The sequence below is a fragment of the Centruroides vittatus genome, unplaced genomic scaffold, assembly GCF_030686945.1.
Source record: "Centruroides vittatus isolate TY-2023 unplaced genomic scaffold, ASM3068694v2 contig_738, whole genome shotgun sequence".
In the NCBI taxonomy this organism is placed as follows: Eukaryota; Metazoa; Arthropoda; class Arachnida; order Scorpiones; family Buthidae; genus Centruroides; species Centruroides vittatus.
In genome coordinates this window covers 92,647-110,306 of record NW_027122474.1, presented here as the reverse complement: position 1 = coordinate 110,306, position 17,660 = coordinate 92,647, and the positions used below count along the sequence as shown (strand labels likewise).

General features: G+C 31.7%; 1 protein-coding gene across 1 annotated transcript; it reads left to right on the top strand.

The window, feature by feature from the left end:
- On the top strand, positions 1-16,450 carry LOC136980912 (TP53-regulated inhibitor of apoptosis 1-like). Its single transcript, XM_067277112.1, has 3 exons — positions 1-223; positions 6,226-6,308; positions 16,218-16,450. Exons 1-3 carry the CDS (start codon positions 80-82, stop codon positions 16,255-16,257), a joined length of 267 nt encoding a protein of 88 aa, XP_067133213.1. The 5' UTR covers positions 1-79; the 3' UTR covers positions 16,258-16,450.
- The last annotated feature ends 1,210 nt before the right edge of the window (positions 16,451-17,660 follow it).

Below are 17,660 nucleotides of genomic sequence, written 5' to 3'. Positions count from 1 at the left end.
TGGCGAATGATGTAAGGGAATGAACACGAGTGGTTTCTTTTAATAAGTCAATGATTGGAAATATTAAATGTGAAGCACGATGAACAGTGTAAGCAGCGAATGTGGAGAATTGAAGCGACAGTATGATTCTTGTTTTAATTCGTGGTTTGTTGATAAATTCCTGAAAGGAGAGAAAAATGATTCTTGTTCTGCATTATTCAAACTTTACCAAGATTGCGTCAAGGTATTCTTATTATTTAACATTTTGTTGTTATTAATTTATCAAGCATTCTTTGTATTTAAGAATAAATTTAAATATATGCACTTAGATTTGATACTAAAGAGCACGACATACAGCTTCGCCTGGTATTATGGGCCTTTGAGGCCCTTAGCCGCAATCCTTCTCCATCTCGTTCGGTCTCTGCCTGTCTCTGCCAATCTTTGATTCCGAGGTCTTCTTCAATGACCCATCTTTTCACCTTTTTCTGGGATGGCCTCTTGGTCTCTTCCCTTTCCCTTACAGTGGAACCCTCATGATGCTGTTGCTATTGTAGGTAGCTTACGACATGGCCTAGCCACTGTGATCTTCTGGCTTTAATCACTTGTGTGATCATGGGCTTGTCGTAGGTTGTCGGCAGTTCCTGGTTTGTTCTCCTCCATATTGGTTCTCTGTTGACCGTAATACCATTATCATCATAGTCTTCCGAGGAGTCAATCTTCTCATAACTAGAGACGACAGGATCTTGTATGTCACCTAGAGTAGGAAAATTGCCCTGTAGTTTTTACACTCCATTTTATCTCCTTTCTTATGGATGTGGATTACGACTGCTTCCTTCCATTCCATTGGCATTCTTCAGTGTCTCCAGATCTGCAGAATCAGATTATGGATTGTTTTTGCAAGCTGCTGCCCACCATATTTGATGAGCTTGGGTTTGATATTGCCAGTCCTTGCAGCTTTGTGATTATGGAAATTTTGTATGATAACCTGAATTTCACTCTGAGTAAGTTCTTTAACTTCTGATTGGTCAGTGTGTTTTGGGAGAAATGTATGGGGTCTGGACAGTTCAGGAGATCCTGGAAATATTCTTTCTATCCTTTGGAAACTTCCTGTTGGCTAATAACCTCCCACATGTATCCTTGATGACCAGGGGTTTTGGTCAATATGTGTTGTATAGAGTGTTAATGTCTCCGAAAAAGTCTCTCACTTTTTGCTTCTTATGATTATTCTCTGCTTCCTCAATGAAATCTGTGAGAAACTTTCTATTCTGCTGTCTAATAGTCATCTTAGAATGTTTTGTTGCCTTATCATATTGGTATTTAATGAGTTTGTCCAGCCAATTCATTCTTGCTTTTTTTTTATTTACCACTTCCACATATATGCTGTTAAACTATGGTTTCCTTGGCCTGTATACTCTAGGTAAGGTTTTTATGGCCATTTCTAAGATGGATGTATGCATGCATTTCTTTCTAGGCTTGGTCCCTTTCCATCTCTTCCATCATGTTCAGTTCTAGAGCCTTTTCTATTTCTTTCTGGTATTGTTGCCTGGTGTCATTAGCTTTGAGTTTATGTACTGTACATCGTATGAAAAATGATGGTTTTACTTGTCCTTTGTCATTACCTGGAGTTTCACTTTCATGCTGGCTTTCAACAGGAAGTGATCTTTTCCTGCTTCTGCTCCTCTGAGACTACGTATGTTTTTTATGCTATTACGATATCTCCAGTTAATGAGTATATGATCTATTTGGTTCCTTTTGCCATCTGGGGATACCCATGTCTGTTTGTGAATGGCTTTTCTAGGGAAATTAGCTATGGATTATCAGATCTCTAGTGCTGGCTAGGTTGATAAGTCGCTCTCTATTATCATTGGTTGTCTCATGCAGGCTTTCCTTTCCTATGGTGGGTTGGAAGTGCCACTCTTTCACTCTGCCTATTTTAGCATTAAGGTCCCCAAGAAGCATCATATTATGTCATGCATTGGAACTCCTGCCAGTGTGTTCTCCAGCTCCTCAAAGAATTTGTCTTTGTTTCCTCTGTTGCAAACTTCTGTGGGAGCCTGGGTGTTGACCAGTGTGATATTGAACCACCAGCCTCTCATTCTGAGCTTGGAAAGCCTCTCAGAAGCATTCAAATGCCAAAATCGAGTCCCATATATGCTTAGCTACAATGAAACCTGTGCCTAGTTCATATCTCGTATTTCCTCCATACAGGATCATGTTCTCCAAGGGGATTTTGCTGTCCCCACCCATTGTTTCTTGAATGACTGTAATGACTTATGAAGGCAATAGGAGAACTACAGAGATCTTATATCTCTGTAGTTCTCCTATTACCTTCATAAGTGCTCCTGCTCTATAAAGGCTTCTTACATTCCAATGTTCAGTCCATTTTTCCAGTTCAATTGTTGATTCCCTTTAAAGGCTGTCTGGTTGTTTTCTTGTGGATGTTTTATAACCATCCTGTTTTTTATATGGTGGGGTTGTTAGCCCCATGCAAACCCCCCAACCTGGAGGACCAGTGTATCTCTCTTTGTCTTTTCTCTCTCCTTTGACCTTTCCGGCATGGGAGACCCTACCATAGACCCTGAAGGCTATGCTGGCGGTAGCATAGCCCTCAGGGTCATTGAGAAATGCAAGCCCCACCACCACAACAAAGGTGGACATACAATGGTGGAGACGACATACAGCAGCTTGATTAAATTAATATGTATCAGTTAATTTGTCAATTACAGTAGCAATATATACACTTACAATATAAACATAATTTTTTTTTATCTTTAGTGATTTTTTTTGTATTGTGATCTAAGATAGATACAAATGCAGCTCTGATGCCGTTGGGACCATAATCGAGTAGTAGACTATGTCTATAAGAGTAAAAAGAGTCAAAGATTGTCATAGTTGTGCTGATGGTCTATATGTGATCCTTCGTGAGATAATATCCCCCAAATCCTACTTGTTAAACACAGATAGGCTTAACAGAGAGCCTAGTGTGCCTTTTATTGCACTCTGGAAGTAGTCTCTGAAATGGAATTTCTTGTTTGTGTACTTTTAGCTGTCTCTAGTCAAGTGGAAAACAGTTGAATTTTAGCATTGTTTTGAGAAATAGTTCCAGATTATTTTCACATATATTTTATTCCATTTTTGATAGTCTTCAAAACTACAGATAGACTGATTTTGGGGATCTTATGAAGGATCACATATAGATTGTTGGTTCCTTTTGACTTTTTACTGCTATGGTCGTGCTGTACAGCTCTGATAAGTTTCCCACTGCTTCACTCAGAGCTGTATTTGTATCCTAAGATATATATGTTTGTTTGATGTCTTTATTTTTGTCATGTGCATGACAAAAATAAACTGTTTTTTTTTTTTATGACCTAGATATTTGAGTCTATTTTAACTCTCATGAATTAGAATAAAATGTAAGTGGAAAAATGCATATGTGTAATAAAAATCATCTATGACATTTGATTAATAATTTATATAATTATTTTAATTGATAACTTTGTGAAATACATTGCAATGTTTTTCTTGACTTTTCAGTTTTTTTAAATTGAATTTAGTCACTTATAGTATGTGAATATTGAAAGCTATTTATATCTTTGTTTTTTAATTGTGCTATTATCACTTTATTTAATATTTAATCAATATTTTGAAATACAGTGGGTAATCTGTTAACGCAGTGGTCCCCATCCCCTGATCCGCAGACCAGTACCGGTCCGTGGATCATATGGTACCGGGCCGCCCAAGGAACATTAAATTATTTCCATTTTATTTACTGTGGTGTATTTCTCTCGGGTTTGTGCGACTTTCAATGGACGGGGAGCTGAGAGACGTCACCTAAAACCGTGAGTTAAAATGTTACACCAAAAAATGAATATAAAGTGATTTAACTGTATTTTATTTTGAAGGCATGTTTAAATACAATTAAATTAAAATTATTAAATCAAAACAATCTAAAATATAAACAATCAAACAATCATAATAAACAATCAGCAGGCTCCGGAAAAATTATCAAATGTTGACCGGTCCGCGGCAATAAAAACGTTGGGGACCACTGGGTTAACGAACATAATCCATTCCAAGACAATGTTCGCTATTTGAATTGTTCATTAACTGATTATCAATTTACCATAGATTTGATTTTAATGGGAATTTGATTAATTCGTTCTGGAATCCCAAAAAATAATATTAATAAATTATATACTTTCTTACTATGTTTATTTATATTTAATAATAATACATACATACACAGTCTTGCATTTTCATCAGTCTTTTTTTTTTTTTTTTCTTTTTTGTTGATCATTAAAGAATCTGTCCAATATCGATTGCTTTGCTCTTTGCATTCTTCAGGATATTTTGGAAGTAATTAATAGTATTGTCCTTATAGAGATCCCCAAGCCTATTAACCTCAATCTGGTTTGGATGCTGTTCTAAGACCATTGTTCTGACTAGGGTTTCTTATTTCCTGGTCTTTTGCTTGTCCCGGGATTTCGGGAAAAAGGTGAACTGTTTCCTGGAATATGATTAATTATTTTTAAAATATAAAAAATATTTTGAAATCAAATGATATACCATATATTACTGCAGATAAGACGATTTTTGGATAAGACAAGGCATAAATTTTCATCAAAGTTTTATAGTTTTAGCATATATCTGTTCTATAAGACGACCCCCAAACTATCAACAGCTTATGAATTTAGTTTAGATCAGCAATCATCATCTAGATAATAATACTGTATAGAGTATATGGAATTATGTCCTATTCGTAATTTTTCGAATGAACAAATTTTATTTTCTTGCATCTGGCAGCACTGCCTTGCGATTGTTGCAAACATTGGCACTGATTTGGGCATTCGGGCACCTTGACTATTGACAAAAATGTCGTATGGGCTATTCTATTTTGTGGACATACCCTACTCTACTAATTATCTCTCTACTAAAATAATTATGGTTTGTCCATTTTTTCCTCAGTAGCTCAATAAACATAACTTTTAATATTTATTTTGTTCTAGTATTTTTTTTATTGTTACATAATTCAATCTAATTTTTTTGTATCTGTCCTATAAGCAGACCCCAGATTTTGGGAGCCTTTTCTTACGATTAACTATCGTCTTACTGCAGAAATATACGGTAATTATTTTTTATTTTTAAAAGTAATTTAATATGTTAAATTAATATGTTAAACTCCTAAAGGTTCACAGGAAATTTATCAATATAGAACTTTTTAATTAATAGCACCGAGTCATTAAAAACATATGCGAGTTTTAAGTTATTACTATGTTTAAAAGTTAACATCATGCTTAGGTGTATAGGTGTTTATCATCTAGTTTTTTTAACATGTTAGAGTTGCACAAGATAAAGGTAGGTTTCCATTAATTCTTATTATAAAAAAAATATTTGTTTTTTTACAATTAATAGGTTTATATAAGAAATTGTTATGCAGAAAAAATGAATTAGAAATGAATCATATACACTTTGATATGTCAATAGATTCTATCAACATTTTTAACATACTGTATTTTGCTATTTCAGTCAGGTTTCTAATTATTAACAACAATATGTAGACTTCGTGGACCTAAACAGTGCATTTTTTAAACATAATTTGGAAAATTTTACATTTAAATAAAAGTATTTTTGAATTCTTTTCTCATGATCAAAGAAAATGTTTATAATACAAAATTTATATACTGTTGAAAATTCTGTAATGAATCATACACTCTTGAAATGATCTATGCACTAACTTTCTGTTTTAGTTTTAGAGTAAAACCAGGGAGATGCCTAGTCGGGAGAGATACCTAGAGGTTGTTTATTCAAGAGTATTCAAGTTTTTTCTACTGAGTATTAAGTCAGTAGAATAAGTCACTAGTCACTTTAGTGGTGACTAGTGACTTTAGTGGTGACTATGCTTAACGCTTTTGTGTTTCATTATTTGTCGAATGGTTATTCTGCTGATATTTTTGTTAAAAATAAGTTTATCGTCGCTCTATAAACTTTATTGCAACATTCACATTTATACAAAAGGTTTTGAAATTCGAATATATTTATGTGATATTTCTGTTTTATGTGAACATAGGGTTAGTTGGTTATGTTGTAGTTGATGCCAGAGGCTCTCCCGATAATTTTAGTCTAAAATATAGAAATAAGCATCTAACCCCATATGGTTTGAATGAGATGCCTAGTGGATTTAAAGGAGAGATGCATATTTTCTCTGAAATATTATATTACAAACTTAATTAAATTTATTAATTTTAGATGCCTACAGAATACAAAAGAAGGGAAACTGATGCCAATAGAGGAAAATGGGCCAAAAAAAGATTGTTCTTCCAGCTGAAAGAGTACGTATACTAATCGTCTAAATTACTATCAAGCAAGCAAAGAATTTAATATTCAATATTGTACTCTTCGCAAAAGACTTTGAAGATAGTAATTTAGCAAAGCATGGATCAAATTCAATGTTAATACAGTACAGTATCTATTACAGAGTATAATGAGTGTGAAAATACAAAAAGTGCAAAATGTTGGTTAAATTAAGTGTTAAATAAAATAGGTATCTCATCCTTAAGCATTGGGCAACTCCTGGAGGTAGATTCCCAAAGAGGATAAGTATCATTTCATTGCTACCACTCTGTTACATCAAGATTTTATTTAACTTTGTTCACCTTTATTAAAAGATAACCCTTAGCTGTATACACGTTATATATTTATTTCTTCCGGAACTCATGATTAAGTGAGTTATATGCGTCGATAAAAACTATGGGCATCTCACCCAGTTTTATCTTATATGAGTCTGCAGGCCCTTGTACTGTACATCCACTCTTCACTAAATGATCGAGTTCCATTTCTACAACTAGGTCATTAAACAAAGAGCTTAGTCATTTTTATTTATTCTAGATAAAAGTCTAAAGGAAACTCCAATTTGATAACTTAGTTTTAATTTACATCTCTGACATATTATAGAAAATAAAAATACAAGCAGCACAAATTATAAAAATGAGGTGCCAAAAAATTAAAGTTTATTCAATTCATTAAAAAAACTCGGACTAATATTTCAGCTATCAAATCCTTCAAATTGGATGCACAATAAAGTACAAATTTGTAAATGACATACTGTAAGTAGTCTTGGAGATTGCGAACGTTTCGTGTAGTGGATACTGACCGACTGCGGAAGCTAGACTAAGATTAAGAAGGATTTCCAGTGCTGAAGAGCTTGTCATTAAGTCCAAGAGGTCATTAAGAGGCTATACTTGTACTTAATCTGTGTTAATGATCAAAGTTCTTCAATACCTTACTAAGATAATACATTTGGGTGATGTGAGGCACCCTTGTTTTTTAAATCATGAATTATAAGTAATTATTTTTCTACTATTTTTTTTACAATTTATACTTTACACTTGATTCAGTCTTTAATAAAAATAAAAGCTTTATTTCTGTATTGAAATAAATAAAAGTTAAAATGTCAATAAATTTCAGCAAAATAATGTTATGAAATTAGGTGAAACCTGCTTTATAACTTTGATGAAATTCTATTTCTTTTTCTTTGATGAACTTTACTGTGAAATTATATGTAACCTGCTTGTAACCTACAAGTGATTTAAACTACTTGCGATCCTCCATTTGCCTCTACTGCTAGCAAAAACTACTAGTATGTTTACTTGTGATCCCTGCACAACTCAAAACATGCTAGACTTTGATAGAGCATAGAAAAAACTACAGTAGAACCTTGATTATCCGGACCTCTATTATCCGGATTCTCGATTATCCGGATTGTTCAAAATAAACCAAAATTGTACGAATTTGACAATTTGCACTTGGCGAATTGCGACACTATTTATGTACGTACGTGATGGAATGTATGGAACAAAATTTCGAAAAGACCATTAGTAAATTCCATTAACAGTAGAAAGTGGTATAGGAGACATTGCGAAAGCAATAGCACAAATTTCAATGTGTGTTGAATGTGACGAAGATGATGTAACCGAGTGGTTAAATTGCGATGCAAACGATCCTGGATTCCAAATTTTGAATGATGAGGAAATAATTAAAGAAATATCTGCCTAAGATGAACAAGATCGAGAAGACAAAGTGATTTGCGAAGTAAGAGATATCGGTTCTACATATTCTGAAGCTTTTCGGTGCTTAGATGTCGCCATGAAGTGGTTTGAGAGCTAAGAAGAGTGTAACTCAGGACAACTTATATGTCTTAAAAGTATTCGCGATTTAGCAGCTTCAAAAAGAACAGCTAGCTTTAAACAAAAATCGTTAATTGAATTTCTTAATAAAAAAGAATTTAATATTGAAGCTATGTGTAAATCTAGACAAATAAAAATTATTCATACTATATGCACTGTCAATTATTTTTTTCGATTATCCGGATTTTTCCTTATCCGGACTACCTTCATCCCCAATTAGTCCGGATAATAGAGGTTCTACTGTATAATGAAATGCAAAATAATAAGTGAGACAGACACGTCTTTTTGAAGAAGGACTTCTTTCTTCGAGGCCGTCCTTGGCTTGTGAAATCTCCATTGAAAAGCTATACAGGCATAAGAGTGAACACTAGTGGTACATATAAAATTTTCAGTGCAGGCACATTTCGTATTTCACAAATTTACCCTTAAGCATTTTTTCACTTCTACCAATTTCATATCTGTTATAAATTTAACTTAGAGTTTATATTAAAATACATTAAAATGTGGCAAACTGTTCACAATTAAACAACTATATATGGATTGATGAGGCACTATATTTATGTCATAAGTTTAGAGCTGTAGTTTTAATTTGTATTGTACTTGACGTATACAGTATATTGTAACAATTGACAGAATAACTTATGCAGGCAATGGCAATGTTATTAACATAGGCAAATCTCTTGAAAAAATATTGCTGTATAAATACTAAACAATTTATAAGTAAACCTTTTAAAAAATATTTTGTTCTACAGTTGTCAAATACAGATTTAATTGTAAGTTTAAATATGATTAGTTTTCTTAGAGTAACAATGTGGTAGTAGATAAGTAAATTTAAAATTATGAAAAGTAACTGTCTTTGCTACTCTTTCTGTCTATGACAGGTTGAGTCCTGTGTTAAATATTTTAACTTTTGACGGTCAATATTCTTTTATAACTGTTTGTTCTGGGGTTTTCTTTGTTTTAATTCTTGCATTCAAAGCTTGATGTCATGATCTATTCGAAATCATGCGAATAATTTATCCAAAAAAAACTACAATTATCTTGAGCCATTTGTAATTTTTCCATTATAATCCAATCCATTCCTAACTCGTTTTAATTTCTTTTATATTCTGTATAACTTATTTTATGAATTTCACTTGGATATTTCATTTTAAATACCATAAATACTTGCTCATCTGTTTTTTATTTATGAACCAAGACATTGTATCATATGTAGTGGTGTATATAACTATGGTATTAGAGAGCTTAAGTTCTAAATCCTTAGAGAGTTTATTCGACTTTCAAATTGAACAGGCAAACTCTATTATGGAATCTGTTGATTCACTAGAAATAATTAAGTATAGATTTGCAATTGGTTGAACTCGATAAATTAACTATTGAAAGTTTGAATGTCGAATAAACTCTCTAAGGAATTAGAGCTTAAACTCTCTAATATCATAGTTATATCTGTCATTACCCATGGTATAGTGTCTTAGTTCATAAATAAAAACAGATTAGCAAGGATTGATGGCATTTGAAATGAGATATCCAAGTGAAATTCATAGAATAAGTTATACAGAATATAAAAGAAATTAAAACAAGTTAGGAATGGATTGGATTATGTAATATTACAAATTTTAATAATACAATAATTAAACTACAAAGTAAGGCGATCACAAGAACAGATGACTTCCACGTCCGTTACACACATGTCCGGTCTAAAAAAGTGGTGACCTTTCTCTCCTCTCTCCCCTGTCCAAGCTTTTCCTTCCCCTTCGTGACCCCTCAGTTCTCCGAATTCTTGACCATCGCAGATGTGGAGTTAAAGGGGAGGGGTGCTAATGAATAGCAGATTTTAAACTCTGCTTACACCCCCCTTCTTAGCCTTGTCATCACCCCTGTGATGATACAATTTTATATTGGTAAGGTGAGCTATCTTTTTAGTTCCATTTTCCGTTCTATACATCACATTTTTAGGAATGTTGTCGTAGTATATTATTTTATCGATACGATACGGTCCTTTAATGTTCGGATGTTTTCCCCTCATACCACTCTGAACTAAAATCCAGGATCCAACTTTAATATTTACCAATGGTCCTGCATGCTTCCTATCATAATATTTTTTGATAGATTCTCTATATTTCTTTCGTTGTTCCTCGGTACGCTCCTTTTCATACGATTGTAAATCTGTAATTCCGAATTCGCTGTCAGCTTCCAGCTTAACAACTGTTCGTTGCCATTTGAATAATGGAGAGCAACCTAAAAAAGAGTTGTAGCTTCGGTTTTCGTGGCAAACTGCAGCATCCAAGCAATTTTTCCACCCACCTTTGAAATCTGGATAACAATTAAGGAATTTCTTGAGATCCCGTATCTTTCTCTCACACACTCCGTTCCCGGCAGCATGATAAGGTGATGTGGTTTTTAATGTGATATTCCTGTCTCTGGCCCATTGCTTGAAACTGTCCGATTTAAAGGTAGATCCGCAATCGCTGATGATAGTAGTTACATTATTGAATAATGGTAAATTATCCAAATAACGGATGACACTACGCACATCCTCCTTCATAGCTTTAGCATAAGTTATCCGTGTAGCTTCGTCTATGACCACTAGAAATGATTTAGTCATTCTTACCCCTTCACTGCGTTTCTGAAGCTCCGCAAAATCAATGTGTACTGTATTGAAGGGTATTTTCGATTGTGGGGGCAAATAGAGTTGGTCTTGACGGGGTCGGTATTTAAACTTGACGGATTGACATATCGGACAGGTCTGCACGTAACGTTGGATACTTTGTCTCATGTTAGGCCACCAGAACCGTGCCCTTAACTTGTAATAAGTCCTCCAAAACCCATCATGACCCCCACTGTCCGGATCGTCATGATACCGCTTCATAATGCTGTTTTGAATATTTTTCGGGACAATCAACCGGCCATTCTTGGTTTTTTTCCACTTGTGTTTGTCGATTTGGTGGACTGGCCTCGATTTCACGCGGGGATCATTATGATCTGTGACTAGACAATGATCCGATTTTGTCTGAGGGATCGGTAAACCCTTCCTTACTCGTTTTTTGGACCATTATCAATTTCATTCACGGAGGTAAAACTTCGGTTATCATGAATATTATTCCTTTTTTCAATTTTCCTCGGTACAGAGTTTTTTGTAGGTACCAATTTGCTCAATCCAACACGTAAGTTTTCTTTGTCGTTTAAATTGTGTTGAAGAAGAATAGCTTGCATATCCGCCGGTAGTCCACGTATTACCATGGTGATAAAGCTTTGTTCCCCAATATCCGGATATGCAAGTTGAATACGCCGTTGTTTTTCAAAATAATATTCCAATAGTGAACCACCACGATATTCCCACATATCCGCTAATATGGAAAGTTGGATCCGATTCTGTCCGAACGCACTAAGAAAAGAGTTTTTCCATTCCTCCCAATTATCACCGACCTTATCTAATACTCGAGAATTGTACCATTTCACGGCAATTCCTTCCAAATAATTTCGAAGGTTACGAATCTTTTGTTCGTCTGTAATCCAATTGTGAGATGCACACGCGTGTTCGTATGAAATTATCCAAACACGCGCTTCCTCCGATTTTCCATCATATTTTTCTATGTTGATCGTATCGCGAGATGAATTTAATGACATTTTTTTGATGGTTTGCCGAAAAGAGTTCATAATCTTCAACGTCTCGGCTTGTTGGCTCATGTACAGCTTTTGCAACTGAACCATTTGCGCCAACACATCCGACTTCGGGTCAGACGAACTGTCCGAGGCGACCGATCGTATTAAAGTTTTGTTAAGATAGAGCTCACCTTCTGTCTCCGATAATGAAATAGATAGTGTTCGATAATTCGTCATCGTCTGGATAGCAGTTTGAAAAACCGACGAGGTCGAAATTGCGGGATGATTTTCGATTCCTTGAAATTCTTGGTCGATTTCTGTCCATTCGTCTTCCCCTTCTAGTTGATATCGGGAGATAATGTAGGAGTCTTCGGTCTTCTGAACCAAAAATTTAAAAAGCATGATTCTACTATATAAATACAGCTGGGTACTGAAATCCTGTCGACTGCGCCAATTTGTAATATTACAAATTTTAATAATACAATAATTAAACTACAAAGTAAGGCGATCACAAGAACAGATGACTTCCACGTCCGTTACACACATGTCCGGTCTAAAAAAGTGGTGACCTTTCTCTCCTCTCTCCCCTGTCCAAGCTTTTCCTTCCCCTTCGTGACCCCTCAGTTCTCCGAATTCTTGACCATCGCAGATGTGGAGTTAAAGGGGAGGGGTGCTAATGAATAGCAGATTTTAAACTCTGCTTACAGATTATAACAGACAACTCAGGAAGACGACTGCTGTAGTGTGTTTTGAGCATATTATTAGCATTAATACGAGTAGATAATGACATCAAGCTCTGAATACAAGAATTAAAACAAAGTAAATAAAATCCGTGAATAAACAGTTACAAAAGAATTTTGAACACAAAATATTTTACAGTTTATCTATCTATGTGCATCTGGCACACATGGCACAGATGAACCTTATTATTGTAATAAAGCCATTTCATTTGATTAAGCTATAATAGAACCATTGAATATCATTATAAAATATGAATGGACGGTGGTGAAATAAATGCCATAAAATGAAACCTAAAAAATAAGTCCTGAAATTACAGAAACACTACCATTCAGTATATTCTGTAAATGAAAATAGTATAAAAATTGAAACTACTACTTTTCACCAAATGTGATTGTTTACATTAAAAGTTAAATAGACTAGGATTTGAAACTGATAGAAATTTCGGCTGTGTTTGGAAATATAACAAAAATATATACAAAAAAACTTAATAGTTAAAAAGATATAGCCTCTGAAACGAAAATTTAAATAATTTTAAATAAGTTTCAAAAGCTACTATATTCGAAATAGTAATCTATTTACATACTGGAATCTAGTTCATGTCAAGTAATAACTATTAATTACACCACTCGGGTGCACAATTTTATAATAGCTTCGATCGAGATTTGTTTCTATGTCCAAGACCTAAGGCAATCACTCGCATTGCGATAGTTTAGGAGAAATTTTTAACATCAACCGCCAATTATAAACAGTGGTGATTAATAAATCTGTTATTGTAAAGTTCCAAACTGTGATTAACTCATGACTGAATGGCGTTTATTTCTACTTTTGTCAAACTTTTACACATTCTGTGAGACAGTTCCAAACAACATACAAATGTTTTTTCGATCGAGAATATGAAGTAATATGCTTACAAAATTCTTATATTTGTTAAATGATAACAAATTTTTTTGTTCTTACAGTTTTTATTTTCGGTAAATAAATAGAAAACATAAATGTGAAGAAAAATTCAGATTTTCTTGTGAAATCAAAACAATAGTCTGTCTTTTCTTTTGCTTCTTTTCCACAAATGAAACAAATACGATTTCTCATATCTAACTGAAATAACTAAAAACGATTTTATTCCTAAAATTCCACTGCCAAAATTAATTTAACAATTGCGCTTCTCGATAAGAAAAACAGACATGGTGCATTCACTCTGTGTCTTTTGCCACGTGCTTCACCAATGTGCAGAAATTTTATTTTCCAAATTTAAAGATGCTACCCGAGTAGATAATGATATAATCGATTTAATGACGAAGTATCTTCATCAACATTGGATATTTTCCCATCTGTTTACACCTGTGCTTTTGCCGCGGGCATTTTTTTATGATTTTGGTTTATTTAGATCATAGATCTTTATTTTTGAGCTGATGAGTGACACAAATAAGTATTGAGAAAAAAACCATTAACAATTCTCAAAAGAAAATATAAAAAACTGTCTTTAGTTAGCTATTGTTTTAATTGAAATTATTGTGGACCTGCACAGTATAGTAATTACATGTAACATAATGAATAGGTATTAAATAAATGCATATACGTTATATGGTGTAACGTTTTAATTCCTTTATATATATTTCTATTATATTTGAATGGAAATAATTAAAAACATATTTTTCCAATTAATGGAATATTTAGGTGCATATTCCATATATTCACATTATCTGAAATCCCCAAAACTAAGGAAATAAGTATCGTATTTATTTGTAACTATTTACATTTATGCTTAATTTTTATCACGAATTTTTGGATGGGATTTTGAAATTAAATTAATTTTTAAAATTTATTACCGTATTTTACGGACTATAAGACGAATTTTTTTCTTTGAAAAATTGCCTCCAAAATTCAGGTGTGTCTTATAGTCCGTAGCATCTTATATGTATTTTATATGTATTTTTTTAAAAAAAAATGCTTAAAAATTAAAGTGCGTCTTATAGTCTGTAGCGTCTTATAGTCCGTAAAATATGATATTACTTAAAGCGTGAAATTTTAGTATGCATTACCTATATAAAGAAAAAAATCGTAATTAAAATAGTGTTTTTTATTTATTAGATAATAGCTTTCAAAGCGAATCAACATAATACTGTATTGTATTTGTAAATGCCGAATGCAAGAAGTTAGCATGGCGGCACTCAAAAAGCACGCGCCATTATCACATGGTTTCCTTTAGCCGAATTATAAATGAGAAATTTTCAATGTGTTTTCTTTCTTATAGCTTTTCGTGTAATGTGTTTAGACTCAATAACTCGGAAAATATGTTTTAATAAAAAATAATAAAAGTTTAATATTTTCTAGGGATATTTTTTTAATGCTATGAAAGTTAAACCTTACCCAACTGCCATTCTGGATGAGACGGGGGTTAATTTCAAAATTTCAAATGGAACCGCTCAATTTTTTATATATATTTTTGGATTTTCTATTACAAAATGATAAACTTATGGAGAACATTTTTTTCAAAACAATGATAATTTAAAAAATTACGATCGTGTATTTTCATACGTTTTGAAGGATTACGATTTAATTAATAAAAAGCAACTTTTTTTATGTGCTAATTAATATCTATTTATTTTTTTCTATTAACAAATGCTCAAAGACGTGGCTGTTTTCATCTAATCATTTCAGTAATGAGCAACAAAGTTTTCCCGAACGGACTGCGACACATCTAGTGTTATTTTAGAACTGCCAGCGCTTATTCTTTATATCTTGAATATTGTCATTGAGTTCTTAGTTTTATACAATTCCTTGAAAATAGAGGCCAAAGTCATTGTGTATATATAATAATTAATTTCGAGTTTAGAAACAAGTTCCAGTTATAGTCTTATACATTTTTATAAACTTAAATAATTTGAATATTTCTCATCAATCATAAAAAAAAAATGTTAGTGATTGCTTCATCTGTGAAAATCAGGTCATGTCATTAATGTCATCATTACTTACTTTGACATTTTTAATTTACTAAATGACACACTCATATCTGAGTTAGTTTTTCTTTAGTTAAAAATATTTTTAGAATCTTTTTGAATTCTAAAAAATATTTTTGAGATATCTGAATAATGATTTTTCACTTGTAAGACCTAGAGTAAATGTCCAAATTGACAAATTATTTATTTAAGTTTTATTATGTTATAATTTTAATCAATGCATGAGCAGTTAATATATTAAACATAGCCAAATCAGTTTCTGCATATGATGATTTTTCTTCAGAAAAACAAAAATACTTGAATTTATTAAATTCTCTCATTTTTCTTAAATTTAAACATAAATTAGACTGATTGTTACATGATAGGCAGAAGAATTTCTATTTTTATTATGGATTTATTGATGCTGTATTCCATTTGATTAGAATCAATTAAAACTAACTACATTTCATTTTCAGTTTTAAAGTCTTATCAGAAATACCTTGTTGTTATAATGAGCAAAGTTTTAATAAAGATTAAAATCTGGAGTAATGATAAGGGATTAAACAAAGTAAATACGTGAGTGCATTAATCGATAAGCTATCACAAGAAATGTTTGCAGAAGCTGTAGTTAATATTTAAATGTGGGATAAACTAAATAAGGTCAATAAGTATGCTATGCATTTCTTTAAATTAAAAATGTTATAAAATAAATAAATACATAAATTTTAATATCTACAAAAATCAAAATTATCTGACTTGTTTTTTTCTTTTCCAGAAAGCGATTCAAGAACAGAAGATTGAATTGTGGGAAATAGAACAAGACATATTAGGAACTGAAAAAGAAAAAAAGGCAAAATCAGAAAGAGGTGACAAGAATTCATGATTAAAACCTTTATGTAATTAAAAATGGACCATAACAACAAATTCTATCAGATCACTTAAATTGCCTTTCATTTATTCAAAAGAAGAATGTGATAATTAAATCAATTATGTTAAACATTTTTAAAATTTCAGTTTATTTATATCTAACATAAGTACTTAATTAATTCATTTTAATTAAATGAATCTTTACAACTCAGTATAAAATATCATCATATAAAATCACTTCATTTTATTAACTTTTTTTTTTGTGAAATTCTTTTATCTTTTGTTAAATTTTGATGCACAATTTTACTGTGTTACTGGGAACAATCAATAAATTTTGTCTTGAAATTTGATAAAACTAAAGTTTGAAGTTATTAAAATAAAACTTAAAATATATCAGAAAAATTTTTCTTTTCTTATAGCATAATTCTTTAAAAAATTTTGTATTATACCTAGTTTAAATTTTATAGATATAATTATTATGTATATATAATTTTATTAATAATGTACAAATAAGACAAAATGTATATTATATATCAAATAAATTTTTTTTATTTTGATCAAAACAATAGTATGAAGAATTAACAAATTAAAACATTATCTGAGTAGCATTTATTAAAATTTTAATTGGATGATTTATTTATGTACAATATTCAGTTACAGAGTAACAAATTAGCTGTATATATGACAAATTAATTAATATTTAATTCCTGTTGGCCTGGTATAGAAATTCAAATTAAATATTTTATTAGAATTATGTGACTAGTAAACCATTATAATTAATTATATTGGAAAAGAATTTTTTATATTATTATAACAATACCTGTTGTTTTGCATGCTTTTGGAATATTTGAGTGAATAGAAACATTACAGATTTGATAATATTTAATTAGCTTTTATTATAATGTAATTCTTCGACTGGTATTATTAACAATTTCAATAGATGACTGTCGAGTTTTATAGTGTTTTTAGTTATTATTTGCATAATAATAGTTTTTCTGAATATTATAGTAATATAATAATGATGATAAACTTTATTAGAAAAGAGAGTACAAGTTCCATTTCAAAGGGGAAGATAAATAAATAAACAAATTAAAAACAATTATTAGGCACAACTGATATTTATCATCAATAATGCTTTGCAACATCATAAGATACTAACAATATTGTTGTAGTTTTAAGTAGGAAACAAAAATTGTTCAGTCAAACGTATACTTGATTTAAATAGTCTGTGTTTTTTATATATTTGCTGTTTTATTAAACAGAATAATATTTGACAATTTTTTTTTTCTCATTTATCAGATTTTCATACATTATAGATCTGTATTGCTTTATAAGTAACAACATTTATGAA